The sequence below is a fragment of the Amia ocellicauda genome, chromosome 14 (genome assembly GCF_036373705.1).
Source record: "Amia ocellicauda isolate fAmiCal2 chromosome 14, fAmiCal2.hap1, whole genome shotgun sequence".
NCBI lineage: Eukaryota > Metazoa > Chordata > Actinopteri > Amiiformes > Amiidae > Amia > Amia ocellicauda.
This window is the reverse complement of record NC_089863.1, coordinates 26,509,712-26,524,614: the sequence shown is the minus strand read 5'-3', so window position 1 is coordinate 26,524,614 and position 14,903 is coordinate 26,509,712. Positions and strand designations below refer to the sequence as shown.

The following is a 14,903-nucleotide window of genomic DNA, read 5'->3' as shown; positions in this document are numbered from 1 at the left end:
CTGACGAGCCATCGCCACCCAAAGGCTGTTTATTTAAATGTTCACTTACTTTATTTTAGATCATGTAAACTGTTTACAGGTCTATATTTATTTTCCTTTATTGTATTTTTGTATTTTATTTTGCTGTACATTTCTTGTATATTTACCAGTCTGTAAAGCACTCTGTGGCTACCCTGCGAAGGGCGCTATACAAATAAAAATGTATTGATTGATATGTTCAGTTTAGCCTGGATTTACTGGCCGCCGCAAACAATGTTACACTTTTAAATTCACTATATCTAGAGACACTTTGTGTTGACCTTAAGCTTTATCCACACAGAACAAATGGAACAGTAGAGCAAAGACCGACTAAAAGGAATACTGGACTAGCTAGAAAACCCTTGGTTAATAAAAATGGCCGCCAATCCATAGGGAATGAAAGACCAACCAAAATGCACGATCACAACAACAAAAAGCCATGTTCGGGCTGCTGTCTGCCATCCCGAGACTTCTGTCACCTTCCTGTCCTTCCCCATGTTCAGACTTGAACTGAAATAATAAATACTAATCTCAGATGAGAACACAAAACACAAAAACAAAAACACACACGTACACAAACCAGAGGACGTACAAGTGCGCTAAACCGAACATCCTGACCCGAGCAGAAGGCCTCGGACCGAGTCCAACCCCACCCACACACCCTCACTCTCTTCCTCAACAGCTTCCGATTCCTAACCCTGAAAGCCAAGCCCACGCGGCCTGGCGGTGTTAGAATGTCACGTCTGAACGAGAGAGGGGAAAAAATAAAAGAAAGACGCCACTTCCTGCAGTTTCCTCTGCGGTAAACCACCTCACCAGCGCGATAAGGAGACATTTTCCACTGCAGCAGAGAGACGCACAATGCCTGCAAAGGAGCGTGATCTCTGTGACTCCACTGGGCATCGTTTCAATCGAGCGCTGCCATTGGTCTGCTTGTTTGTTTGTTTGTTTACAATCGTGGCTGCCAGCATATGCTGTCGACAGCTGCCATTTTGGATTTCCACGAAGGTCCCCAGGGGAAACGGCAGCTTTCATAAAGGACGTGACACCCCCGAAATATCCACAAAATGAAACTACAGAGCTAAAACGGAACACCTTCGGGGGCAGAGGACGACGACATTGGCAAGATATTTTTATAGGAGCTCGTCACAGCCTGTATTTTGGAAAGGTCAGCTTATTCTAGTGGGTCCCAAGGAAGAACAGCCCCGGTGTCTGACCTGGTGAGTTGAAGGAGCCGCCGGGCGTGATGCCCAGCTGGGTGAGGGTGCTGGCCAGGTTGCCCGTGCTGCTGCCCCCGCTCAGGGAGGAGAAAGTGGGCTCCTCGGGGTCCAGAGGGGTGGGCAGCGGCGAGGGGAAGTGCAGGCTGGACAGGTCGGGCAGGGAGCCCCCCGTGTTCAGGGCGGAGGGGATGTGGGGCCCGCTGGCCTGCTGGTCTGGGGAGGGGAAGATACTGAGAGAGGGAGAGGTTGAGAGAGAGAGAGAAAGAGAAAAATAATTTTAAAAAGACAGGAAAGAGCTATAAACATTTTCTGCACATAAAAACACAAAGAAACGCACTTGTGCTGTCATTAAAAGATTATTAAAATTAATAAAAGCAGTTTATTGGTGTGGTACCAGTGGCACAGAGGGCCTCCACGAGTGCAGGGAGCGAGAAAATGAGATAACGAGAACGAGAGAGAGAGAGGGATAACGAGAGCAAAAGAGAGGTTACTTTATGGAAAGTGTGTTCACTTTAGAAGTCTCCAATCAAATGTCCGGTTTTCACTGGAGGCCCCGGACGCTTAAACGGGTGTTTCCACTGGCTTAAGCATCCTGCCGCTTCCATGTTTTGTGGCCAGTTAACTATCTGCTACCAGACGTGTCCGTAAGCGTCCATCACCCACTAAGGAAATATCTCCGCTACTGAACCCGAAGCTGTGCGCTTGACTTGCAGACAGACAGGGAAGAGATCAGCTACATTGTGTCGGAAAATATAATCTCAAGTGCCGTGTGCGATCACGAAGAAATTAGTTTTATTAGCAGCATGGACTGAAATCCACGTACAGAGACAATTACTGCTGTTAATATCCGAGTGCATTAAAAACTTGGATTTCACAGGACCCGGTGCAGTGCCGTGACTAGTTAAAAATAAACTGAAGGATAATAATTGGAGCAGTAGAAGCCGATATTATTAGTATTTTATTAACAACTGGACGGTGTTTCAGGCTGTTGTTTTGTGAATGGTGTGCAGTCTGTTGTATAACAGCCCCGCAGAGACAATCAGTATGAAGGCGAACACGATTTAGTTAACGTGTGTCCATTCACAAGTTAAATTAATAAATAAATAAATAAATAAATACAGCAGATCTGGGTTTCCCTCTAAAACATTAAGGACTGGTTTAATAAATGCATCCATAAGTCCATAAAAGCCATGACTGAGACGTGCACACTTTAAATTATAACCCACTATATTGTAGCTGCTGTTACTGGATGATTAATCGTGAAACGTTCGTGTGTTTTGTTTCAACTGTAACTTGCCCTGGTTAAGGGCGTCTGCTAAGTAAATTAAAAATAATACGTCAAAATGTGTCGTTTGCAGTTACAAATCTGTAGTAAGAGTAATACGTTAAGGGAGTCAAGTTGTGCCATTTAAACTACATATATACTAGCACATATCTTGATGATGATTATAATAACAACAATAATAATAAATAGCAAATCTTTATTTTTATTGTTGCACATGGAAATGTTTTCTTATGGTAACGTAATGCTTGTCTGAATATAATGCTATCTATACACGTTTAGCTCTTCCTAATATCTCTATTAACAGAAATGTGTATTTATTACGCTGTTTACAATCATATAAAGCAGAAAGATTAAAATAGACACAAAAGTCCTCTCCACATCAGGCTGTATTGCTCATAGTGTTGATTTCTGGAGCGCAAGTGAGGATGTGAAAGAGCGAGCAAGGGAGGGCGAGGGTTGAGGAAGATCACAATAAGAAGTAGACAAGATTCAGACTCGCCACGTGCGCCACTGTGGTGGGAGGCCAGGCGTGTGCACTCAGGCCCGTGTCATGTGACCACAGCGGGAGGCGGGGCTCTCGGCAGTAACACCCCCCACCCCACCTAGCGAAGGACTGGCTTACTTGATTCCCGGGACTTCACAGGACTTGGGTCGAGCCGAGAGCAGCGGCACCTGGGACAGAGAGCAGCGGACGAGAGGAGAACAAGAACACAAGAATCGTCAAGAGACGTACTGATGCACAGCTTGGTCACAGAAATGCAAATACACTCTCTCTCTACCTTCTTGCTGTCCCAGGGCTTCAGAAGTTTGCCATCGGTCAGCATGCTCTCGTCGATGGGCACAGGGTGGTGGAACCCTGTCGGGCAGAAAGGGAGAGAGGGAGAGAGTTGAGCGCTGATGGGCAGCATCCAAGCAAACAGACCTTTTTATCACCCCCTCTTGGACATCCTAGAATAATTTCCCCTCCTCCCCCCCGGTCAAGGAGGCCTCCCCGTGTCCGCTGGTTAATTTTTCGCACCAGGCCTGGAGGTTGGCACCTGCTTTAACGCACCACCTCCGACTGAAACCCAACTAACGAGGTGGAAGTCATTAGCTCAATTAAAGGTCTATTTAAGAGGTCAGAGGGAACACAAAGCAGCAGATTCCCAGAAGACTAGAGCCACGGAAAAGACCCTGCCTCCTTTAAAAGGACTTGCCCGCCCGATTCACTGGCACATCTTCCGAATCGTGGCTCCCCCGCACACAATCACTCGGGTACAGCGGTTTCGGTGTAGATCGTATCACAACCAGGAAAATCGTAATGGCGCTCCAATTCCTCGGAAAGCAAATGCAAGTTCCCGGGTGCGTGTGTGTTTTTTTTGTGCACGTGTATACATGTTTTTGTGCACATTTAAATGATTCTGTGCCCATGTGTGTAGGTTTTTGAGCAAGCATATGTATGTTTTAATGCCAGTATATGTATGTTATTCTGCATTTTTTTGTGCGTGTATCAATGTTTTTGTGCACGTGTGTTTTATTTTACGCGCGGGTGTATAAATGTATGCTTATTTGTGCGTGTGTATAAATATTTTTGTGGCGCGAGAGTGTTTGTGTACATTTTCATGCTAGGGTTCCCATCAGAAGAACAGCAGCAACACGACAAGTTTGTAAGCAACATCCTTGTGTGATGAGTGCAAATGAAAGTCGAGGGGACGGGAAATGAGGAGGCGGACTGTGAACATCTGGAGTTCAAATAAACATAATAAAGAGAAAAATACGAGTCAACTACAAACTTACTTTTCCTCCCGTCGCCTTCAGCCAGACCTGGAAAAAGAGGAGGAGAGACAAACGGAGACAATTAATGCGGGCAGAAGGCAGGGCTTAGCGATAGAAGGAAACACAGACAGATGCCAGGGTCTCATACAATTCCCCCGGGGCTTCTCACCGCTGCAGCGGTTCTGGGGCATCAGGCCCGGCCCGCAGCCGAAGGGGTCTTGAGCGTTGGGGTTCATCACGCTGGTGTGGAGCGCCGAGTCGGAGTTGGTTCTGTGGGGGGGGAGGCGCACAGGACACAGCAAGTAAAGAGGAGGAACTTTGCCCCAGCCAGGAGCTACGGTACGCCACCAAAACACCCGGGGGAAAACAGGGTATTGTGTTCTGATTGAGCTATTAGTTGGATTATTGGATTCCAGGTAAAAATAGAAAATTTTACTACACACTTCACAGTAGGACACTTGTTTTTACTGTGCACTAATTTTGTTAATCGAAGCGAATCAAACTCTAGCTCAGTGGTTCCCAAACCTGTCCTGGAGGAGCCCATAACCTGCTATTTTTTGTTCCAACCCAGCACTCAATTACTTAATTGAACCTCAATTGAAGTAACAGTCTGCTTAGATTTGACTTTTTACACTCACCTAAAGGATTATTAGGAACACCATACTAATACTGTGTTTGACCCCCTTTCGCCTTCAGAACTGCCTTAATTCTACGTGGCATTGATTCAACAAGGTGCTGAAAGCATTCTTTAGAAATGTTGGCCCATATTGATAGGATAGCATCTTGCAGTTGATGGAGATTTGTGGGATGCACATCCAGGGCACGAAGCTCCCGTTCCACCACATCCCAAAGATGCTCTATTGGGTTGAGATCTGGTGACTGTGGGGGCCAGTTTAGTACAGTGAACTCATTGTCATGTTCAAGAAACCAATTTGAAATGATTCGACCTCTGTGACATGGTGCTTTATCCTGCTGGAAGTAGCCATCAGAGGATGGGTACATGGTGGTCATAAAGGGATGGACATGGTCAGAAACAATGCTCAGGTCGGCCGTGGCATTTAAACGATGCCCAATTGGCACTAAGGGGCCTAAAGTGTGCCAAGAAAACATCCCCCACACCATTACACCACCACCACCAGCCTGCACAGTGGTAACAAGGCATGATGGATCCATGTTCTCATTCTGTTTACGCCAAATTCTGACTCTACCATCTGAATGTCTCAACAGAAATCGAGACTCATCAGACCAGGCAACATTTTTCCAGTCTTCAACTGTCCAATTTTGGTGAGCTTGTGCAAATTGTAGCCTCTTTTTCCTATTTGTAGTGGAGATGAGTGGTACCCGGTGGGGTCTTCTGCTGTTGTAGCCCATCCGCCTCAAGGTTGTACGTGTTGTGGCTTCACAAATGCTTTGCTGCATACCTCGGTTGTAACGAGTGGTTATTTCAGTCAAAGTTGCTCTTCTATCAGCTTGAATCAGTCGGCCCATTCTCCTCTGACCTCTAGCATCAACAAGGCATTTTCGCCCACAGGACTGCCGCATACTGGATGTTTTTCCCTTTTCACACCATTCTTTGTAAACCCTAGAAATGGTTGTGCGTGAAAATCCCAGTAACTGAGCAGATTGTAAAATACTCAGACCGGCCCGTCTGGCACCAACAACCATGCCACGCTCAAAATTGCTTAAATCACCTTTCTTTCCCATTCAGACATTCAGTTTGGAGTTCAGGAGATTGTCTTGACCAGGACCACACCCCTAAATGCATTGAAGCAACTGCCATGTGATTGGATGATTAGATAATCGCATTAATGAGAAATTGAACAGGTGTTCCTAATAATCCTTTAGATGAGTGTATATTGTGTAAGAAAATAGTTGGTTGTTTAATAAGTTATTTATACAATTCTATACTTAACTTAAACCTCCTACTGTTTAAAATTAAAAGGCTCTGATTCAGGAAATTATTAGTTAAATTAAGGGTTCAATTAAGTAATTGAGAGCTCTGTTGCAACCAAAAAACAGCAGGGTAGGGTAGCTGAATTCAACAAATTGCAGTAAGATACCGAAACTGAGGGGAAGCACCATGACCAGGACCCTAAACAGCTTTTGCAGACTCTCTTTGAATCAAGTAAGTTCCTGGAAAACAAACAAGGTCAAAATAGCCAACCTTTGATACCCTTCACACTTCAGGACACCAAGGAAAGACAACAGAGTCAACAGGAAGGGCAAAGTGTGATGCATGTTGGGATTGAAAAGCCACCGTTGCCATCAACCAATGTTCTGTCACACACTGGATGTCAAGGGATGGGAGGCAAGCCTGGCCGAATCCAGCATTTCGATTGGCCGATCCTTATTGAGAGAGAGAGGTTTCTTTTTCTTTTGTCTTTAGATGAAAAAAGAAAAGGAAAAAAGAAAGGACTTCACCTGTTGAGTGCAGTACTTGGCAGTTGAAACAATTGTCCCTTATCCATGGGGAAGTTGGTGGACCAATTGGTATGCCTTTGTGATCAACAGAAACAGGCCGTTAAATAAAAACACACCAAGGAAAAAATAAAAAAATAAAAAATAATAAAAATAAATAAAAGTAAATAAAACTCGGCATGATCGCGGAAGGGTCGCCGCTCGGAGACGAGGAATTTCTCAGGACAAGGAAGATCGGGACTCCCCATACTCTTTGCTCTGCCCCCCACCCACCCCCATCTTAAGTGTCAAATCTTCTGCCTCGTGGGGGGGGGTTATAATTTGGGCGGTTTTCCCCGTCTCTGGCGTCAAAGAAGAAGAGGCACGTTGGACAGGAAAGGATGGAGATTAAAAAAAGCTGCGAGAGTGAGCGAGCCAGCGTAGCAAAGAGAAGAGTGTCCCATCAAAGAAGAGAAGAACAGAGCAGTGGAATATAAAGAGAAGGAATAATTGAAAGAAAAAAAAAAGAAAAAGATTGTGTGATCTAGTCCGTTAAGTGAACTTGGAGAGTGTTAGCTAGCTGTTTTGCAAGAAAAACGTGCTGCCCGGAAAGGAGACGTTTTCTCTTACGTTGACAAAGACAGGTTAAAAGCATGAGGTCAGAGGTCAATGGTTGGAAGCCAGTGTTATTCTAACATGACCCCAGTTGCAAAGCGTAAGACCTCTACAAGGCAGGAAGAGGTGTGGAAGTAAAGAGGCGCCCGCAAGACCCCTAGTGTGCCCCACCTCCGGCACCCCCTGCCCCAGACTGTACCTTCTCCAGTTGGCATCAGGCTGCGGAGACAGGTAGGTGGAGCTGTAGGGAGAGCTGTCGATCTACGCATGCGAGTTAAGGCAAAAAAATGACATCACCATTCCATTCTGCGTATTGTGTGTGGGTCTTCCCCCCCCTCTCCTATCCCTCTAGTTTTTCTCTTTCTTGTATCTCCCCTCTCTTCCCCCTTCCCCTCTCCCCACTCTTCCTCCCCTCTCCTCTCCCCACTGCCCACTCCCCACTCATACTAAAGTACTCCATCACTCCTCCCCAAAGCAGTTACAGTGTCTGCTCATCTCCTGGGCCCCGAGACAGCAGGTGAAGGATACTTGACGTCGATACTGTCGTAGGGGCGATATGAACCTCCTGTCCCTCTGCACCCTCTCCACCAGGCCGTGGTGCCGCGTGGCGCGCCCAGAATCCAGGGCCGAGTGGAAGGGTCCCTGGGGGAGAAAGGGGGACAGAGTTAAAATAGAAGGAAAAAAGGAGAGAGGGACACCTGACTGAGAAAAATCTAGTTAATTCACACAATTGTCTGGGCATAAACAGAGGGCCCTGATCTGAACTCTTAAGGTTCAAAGACCATGGTCATGTGACCCGGTGTCATAGGTCAAAGGTCACCCTTTACAGGGGACAGAAATGGGCGTCTGAGAGCAAACTGTTGCCTCTGTTCGTATGTAAGGGTATTGTTTAGGGCCTGAAAGTCATTGCCTGAAACTCATGGTTTATGCCGATGTGTGGGAGAGAGCCCTCACCTGGAAGTCTGTGGCGTTGCTCCCAATCTGGTTGACGTTAGGCAGGGAGCCTCCGTAATATGGGCCCTGGCTCCGGGCAACGCGCACCTTCTGGGCCTGGAGCTGGGGAGCCGAGAGGGAGAGAACAGGCGCGTTTGAGTGGATTGAGTAGCGGGAGCCGGGATTAGAACGGGCGGCCCGGGTCAACGCGAGGTTCGGGAGTCTTTGAAGGCTCCCTCTCCCAATCGTGAGCCTGAGCCTAATCCCAATTCTGATCCTGTTACAGGACAGCAGGAGGTTTTACAGGAAAGCCTCTAAAGCCCCCCACTTGGGGAAAAAACCTGGAAAGCACAGCCGAGTCAACGGGTTAAAGCCACTTGTGCAATCAAGTCATTAAGGGCTCAGAGCAGGGGATCAGGAGAGGATCTGGCTTAAGAGTCTGCCGGTGTCCTCGGTCAAAAGAAAAAAGAAAAAAAAACACACGTACACTTTTGACATCTGTGTTCGCCTCTCAAAGACGCCTGCACCTTTCCCACGATCCCATGCTGTACCCTTGAGCAAGGCACTGTACCCAGAATGCACCAGTACAAACCGCTGTATAAATGGGTCCTTGGATGTAAGGTATTTATTCCGCCCAACCCCAAGAATCACAGGTCACCACCTCTATTGTCATCAGGACAATACCCTCAGCACTCTCCTAAAAGTTTAATTGCAACTGTTGCCAACAGAGACAGACTTCTTTTCTTCGGTGCCTTTTTACGAGCCAATTTGATCTTTCCAGAACAGTTTTAACATCTACTGATTCTCCTCTTACGCACTCTGCATTCCCTGAGGTTACGAGGTCCCCACACCAAAATATTCTCATCGATGTGCCTTGACCCTTCCTTATAAAAGAAAAAAAGGCAGACCGTAAAGGGTTAATAAACTGATGTGGCCAGAGGTGTTCTGCGGGAGTTCGGTGAACTTTGTGTGTTATTCGTCTCTACGTGACTCATATAGACCTCACACATCTGTATACTCATCTGTGGAGGTAGCTGAAGGAGGAAGTGACAGACCCTTTAGTAACACTTTAGTGTCTGGTTGTGGGGGGCCTATTAAACAGGCATTGTGGGTAAAAACACACGACGGGCTGACAATCGAGACATCTGAAATTGCTCAAGTTTTACAATAGTCTCTGTGGTGCTTTCAGCATTGGAATAGAAACTGAAATAGAACTGGCTTTACATCAATAAATGAATCACGGCTGGAAAAGCGTTTCAACCAGTTTCTATTCTAATCTATAGCTCTTGCCCTTGACACGGGTCCATCAGATCGTTAGGTGGCTACAAAGAGTCATCACCCTGAAGTGAAAGGGCCTTAATCCTGCTCTGCTCCTCAACCGAGGCCCCAAGAGACCCCTGCAACCCCTGTTAATTTTATTCCAGCTTCATATCGTCTTTAAACCCTAAGCTGATTGATCCCCAACCCATCGTTTAACAGCTGAGCAGCAGTAATTAAAAAAATCCAATTAAGCAATTAGACTTAATTTGACTTTCCTCTTCGTTAAACTGGGGTGCAGCCAGAATACAAAGCTGTTGAGAAAGTTGTGCTCTGGATGTAGGGTTGAAAATCATTATTACAATTACCTGGGACCCCATGAAATGTATTGATCAATTAAGCAATTAACATGTTCAATTAAGGGAATTTTGGTCTGGGCTGAAAAGGGTAGTTAATTTTCTTTATACCAAATCTCTACATAAGTTCATTTCACAAATCACCTGCTTAATTGACACATTGAAATGGTTCCAGGTTGTTAGAAACACAATACAATACAATCCTCAATACCAAACTGCTTTCTATAGTGTTACTAAAAATGTCTTTAGTTGCCCCCCATACAGTGAGCCCTGCAGTCAGAAACTATTTTCAGAACGACACACTTGCACAGCCCACTTCTTACACATTCGTGACATGTGTATGTATCCAAAAGCTTGTTCCCAATAATCTCAAATACGAACAAAAACAATATAGATATATACATAGTTTTTTTTTTATTCTTCATTCTTTTTTTGGCTGTTTTGATATTGGGACTCTCTTTTGAGGAAACGGTGCTTTTATAAAAGCAGGAGGAGTCACCCGCATAGGGGCAGTTGAGGAACAAAGCAGCACTCGGACAATCACAGCCCTGTAGGTTTCATAAGGAAGCGAAAACCTGCCGGCGGTGTGAAAAGACGCCAGACACAATCTCGACAGGGGACGGAAACCAGTGCACCATCGCCCGGGCACCGTCACTTCAGATAACACAGCAAGCATCTTTCAGAATTGCCCCCCTGCCCTGCCTACATATCAAGGGTACTTTAGTACAGTTCTGCCCCACATCTGCCGCAGTGAGGCACCTGCATTATTCTTAAAATGAGGGTACTGTATTTGGCAAATTAGACAACGGCACAAATACAAAATACCCCTTAAAATACCCCTTAAAATACCCCCTCCCCCAAAATTTAGATCTCCAGCTTCAACAAAAATAAAACATATATATTAAAACAAGAACAGCCCAACCTTCTCCAATAGCAGAAACAGACTGCTGGTTGTAGTGGATGGGAAGGGGGCGGGGCTTGTTCTCATTGGTTCCTGCTGTTTGTGAATCGGAATGGAAGTCTCCAAATCAACAACCAAGCAATTTTTTTATTTATTTTTTATTCCAAAACATCTTAAAAGATAGATCATCTAGTATAAATTAGATCAATAAACAAGGGGATTGGGAGAATTCCTTAAATCCTAGAAAAATAAACTACTGCAAGAAGAGACATTTGCGAGAGAGAGACAGAGAGAGTGTGTGTGTGTGTGTGTGTGTGTGTGTGTGTGTGTGTGTGTGTGTGTGGGAGAGAGAGAGAGAGACATGGTGTGTGTGTGTGTGTGTGTGTGCGAGAGAGAGAGAGAGAGAGACAAGGTGTGTGTGTGTGGTCACTGTAGGAATATAGACTAATAGTAGCTGTCCAGTGCGGATACCTGCTACCAACACAAAAAGACACTCTCTGCTTTACTTAACGTGGGTGTCAGACATCCTTGATCTCCTTACTCAATCCATTCCAGCACTTTCCACCCACAAACACACAATAAAAAAACTCCCTTTAGGAGTCGGACAGGTTTACAACCAAATGCACTTCTCACAAAAGCATCTCGGCTAAAATCAAGATCTTTAAAGTGCCCGTTAGATGGGTTGTTTTTCTTGTGGAGTCGTTTAATTATGTTGTATTTTATTTGGCCCGCACTCATTTCAAATCCCTGTGTGTGCATTAACCTAATGTCTCCACGCTGTAGTCATTCTGGCATCAATAAGTTCAAAACATCCGTGACACTAGTGTGGTGGAGAGACACACACTACATATGTCTCTCGAAATCATTAGTCAAAATGGCCCAGGTATCCAATGACTGATTGGGCCCCATAATTGAATCAACAGTGCATAAAACAAAAATCGCCACACTAATAAGAGCAGGAATGTTTTTTTTTTTTTTTTTTTAGTTAGTTTTTGACTTAATGTTCCTGCATGGTTATCAGGTCTTATCCTGCCATTAAAACGTTTTTTTAATATGTTGACGTGTTAGGAGGAGACATCCAGGCGGCAGCGCTATTCTGGGAAGGCGTGCTCATGAAAAAACCTGGGTTATAAGGATCCGGGGGGACTTAAATAAGGGCATCTCCTACAAAACGCTGATTTAGCTTTAGATGTTCTGGCTGCTTCTTTCCCCCCCCGCATTTTTTTGCAGGTACAGCACGACAGATATGGGTTGCAAAGGATTGGGAAAGGGGGGCCTTAAAAAAAATATGTAATAATAATTAAACAAACATGGAATCCATTTAACTCGGCTATATCTCAGTTATATGCTCCGCTATGAATCTCTGCTATTCAGATTGGATTTAAGGGTCAGGCTAACCTCAATATTTGCATTTCTAGGCCACCTCCTTTGCATGCACTTGAAAAAACTGGCTCAAGCTCTGGCGATTGTGCCATCGGCCATGACACCCTTCCTCCCGGGAACGCCTGGTTTGCTTTAAGGGGTCAGGAAGGAGGCTAACAGGGTGTCAATAGAGTATCTGGTCCATAAAACTGCCCCAAGCTGTACCCAGTTTCTCTTATCGCAGAACGGGTTATGTGGAATTCATGGAGCACTGTTGTGCTAAGTGGGCGGGGCAACGTGCCCAGCTGTGTGTACTATTAAAATGTTTTTCCAAGTCTGTAATTAGCGCATGAATAAAACTATTTACTGCTTGTGTGGATTCTCTCTCTTTTCTGCATATACAGTATAAACATCAATTCCTAATTTCTCCTGATACTTAGAAATAATAGTGATAAAATTACATTATTATTATTATTATTATTAGTCATCCTGTCTGAGAAGTGTAATAGGACGAAAGACACTGAACCAAAGACCTAAAATAGCAGTAAACCTCTTTACACAAAAAGTAGTAGAGGGCGGATAAAAACCACACACAGCATGGAAGCTTATATATATTATATATAGATATACACATATACAGAGAGAGAGAGAGGGTGCACAAAAAATACAAGGGCCAGAACTTGCTGTTAATTATAAACCGCTCTAATTTCCTTATCAAGAGAATCTCACAAAACCTCCCCCATAGGAAAACCAACCGATAGGCAACGTCTACCTATTTCAAAAGATCATATTCCTTGATTGCAGCGACTCCGAATGCCTTCTCTAATGCGAGTGTTGTATAACTAGGGTTGTTCCCAGTTGTCAAACATCATTTTACAACAAGTAAAACAACAAATGACTCGATCTTCAAAATAGTTTGTTTATCACACACTCTACCCTGACAGGCCATTCTAGATCAAAAGATATTGCCCCCTCTACCCCCATAGACTGTCTTGGTACCAACAATGTGCTACCAGACACAAACCAGATCTGGTGAAGCATTAAAGGACGTGTTTACAAATAAGAAAGAAGCATCCTGTGAATATTTCAGTTGTAGTGGCCATTGCGTTGGTTTGGATATTCTGTTTAGAAGCCGGGTTCACACCCACAATCACAAACAGGTGAGACGGCACATTTACGGTGATAGTGGGGTTGTTGATTTCTAGCATCGCTTCCACTGACTTCTGTTTATGATATAGCCCAGGCTTGTCCTGGAGGACCCCCCAAGTCCTCAATTATTTAATTGCACCCTTAATAATTTCCTTTTAATATTTTCAACAATAGGGTTTCGAAGTATAAACTTGTATAAGGAACTTCTTATTAAGGAACAAACTTTTATCCGTTACACAATTAAAAGACCAATTTAAGCGACTTATTAATGGTTCAATTAAGTAATTGAGAGCTCGGATGGGACAAAAACCAGCAGAGTAGGGGCTCCTCCAGGGCCAGGGATGGGAACCCCTGATATAGCCAAGGATGTCCATTGGCAAAGTTTCCCAAAAGTGTCAATAGCAAGCTGTTCTACTCTACAAACACAGACACACAACAGTCAGGCATAAATCCAGTCCTGGGGAGCGCCAGTGTCTGGTGGTGTTTTTTTTTTTTCCCAACAAGAGACCCCAATTACTTAATTAATATCATTATTTACTCTGCCAGGCTTATCTAACACTTTCATATTTGATGTGTATAGCCGACCCCTGACAATGTGTAGACGACTCAAAACACTGAACCCACTTCACTGACACTGACATTCCACAGTCTGGCGAGATAAGCGTTCCATCCATCCCTTAATTGATTAATTGGACCAATTAAGGAGCCCAGAGCTGGACTGGAACAAACCCCAGCAGACACTGCGGCCCCCCAGGACTGGAGTCTGAAAGCCCTGAATAAGACTTTCTACACATTGACAGTAGGACGGATAAAAACGTGTCCAGGAACGGATCTTACTACATGCGTGCAGAAACGTGCGTCTCGGCCACAAACCGAGCCTCAGCCAGAGTCCTTTACCTGAGCCGGTGTTATGAGCACCAACTGCAGAGGCACTGCCCTCAACCGAGCCACGCCAGTCGGATACTGTCAGACCCTGGTGTCCGGGCATCCCTGTCCCCAGAGCAGCAGTGTGAGTTGGAGCAAACGGCCCAAGTGCGCCGCCTGTCCGGCCCGAGTCTCTCTCGCTCCCTGACTTCATATTAAGACAGCCGGGCGCCACGCAGGGCACCACAGCCCGCGGAGGGGCTCGCAGCGCGGCCGGGCAGCCCCGGGCTGGAGCCGCACAGCCTCCCCCGAGAAAGGCCTGTCTTCGCCCGGCTCTCCCTCCGTCTCCTCCTCCCTCCCTGCGCCCGAGCCTGCCTTGCCGACTTACCCGGGTCGAGGAGATGTCCATCATGACTTCCTGGAAGGCGGCGGTCTCCTCGGCCTGCCGCTGGGTGTGCAAGGCGATCTTCTCGCTGAACTTTCGCGGGTTGGAGGCCCCCGAACCGGGTCCGGGTCCGCAGCCGCCCGTACCCGCCGCGGACATCTTTACTCGGTGAAAGCGAACTGGGAGGAGGGCAGGCGGGGAGGGGCGGAGGACAGAGGAGGGGGGAATCCCTGGAAATCGGCCCACGGGCGCTGATGGGATTTGTAGTTCTTTCCCCTGGCGTGAAGGCGAAGGCCTATAATGGTGCCTCGGCTGCAGGACTACAAGTTCCGGGAGCCATCTTGGCGGGGAAGCGTGAACGCAGGAAAACAACGCGGTGCACCATGGGAAGTGTAGTTTATTTACA

General features: G+C 45.8%; 1 protein-coding gene across 3 annotated transcripts in view; it reads right to left on the bottom strand.

Moving 5' to 3' along the window:
* Window positions 1–14,677, bottom strand: part of LOC136767569 (CREB-regulated transcription coactivator 2) — a 29,687-nt gene extending 15,010 nt beyond the window's left edge. For 2 of the 3 annotated variants that reach the window (XM_066721443.1, XM_066721445.1), the window contains exons 1-10: window positions 14,501–14,677; window positions 8,245–8,346; window positions 7,819–7,932; window positions 7,490–7,551; window positions 6,700–6,774; window positions 4,448–4,548; window positions 4,300–4,326; window positions 3,303–3,379; window positions 3,146–3,195; window positions 1,236–1,468 (exon numbers count right to left, since the gene is read on the bottom strand). In XM_066721443.1, the coding sequence (XP_066577540.1) occupies window positions 1,236–1,468; window positions 3,146–3,195; window positions 3,303–3,379; window positions 4,300–4,326; window positions 4,448–4,548; window positions 6,700–6,774; window positions 7,490–7,551; window positions 7,819–7,932; window positions 8,245–8,346; window positions 14,501–14,656 (997 nt within the window). In that variant the 5' untranslated portion in view covers window positions 14,657–14,677. The remainder of the gene's footprint in view (window positions 1–1,235; window positions 1,469–3,145; window positions 3,196–3,302; window positions 3,380–4,299; window positions 4,327–4,447; window positions 4,549–6,699; window positions 6,775–7,489; window positions 7,552–7,818; window positions 7,933–8,244; window positions 8,347–14,500) is intronic. The other variant, XM_066721444.1, reaches the window with a different exon arrangement.
* Window positions 14,678–14,903: the final 226 nt, after the last annotated feature.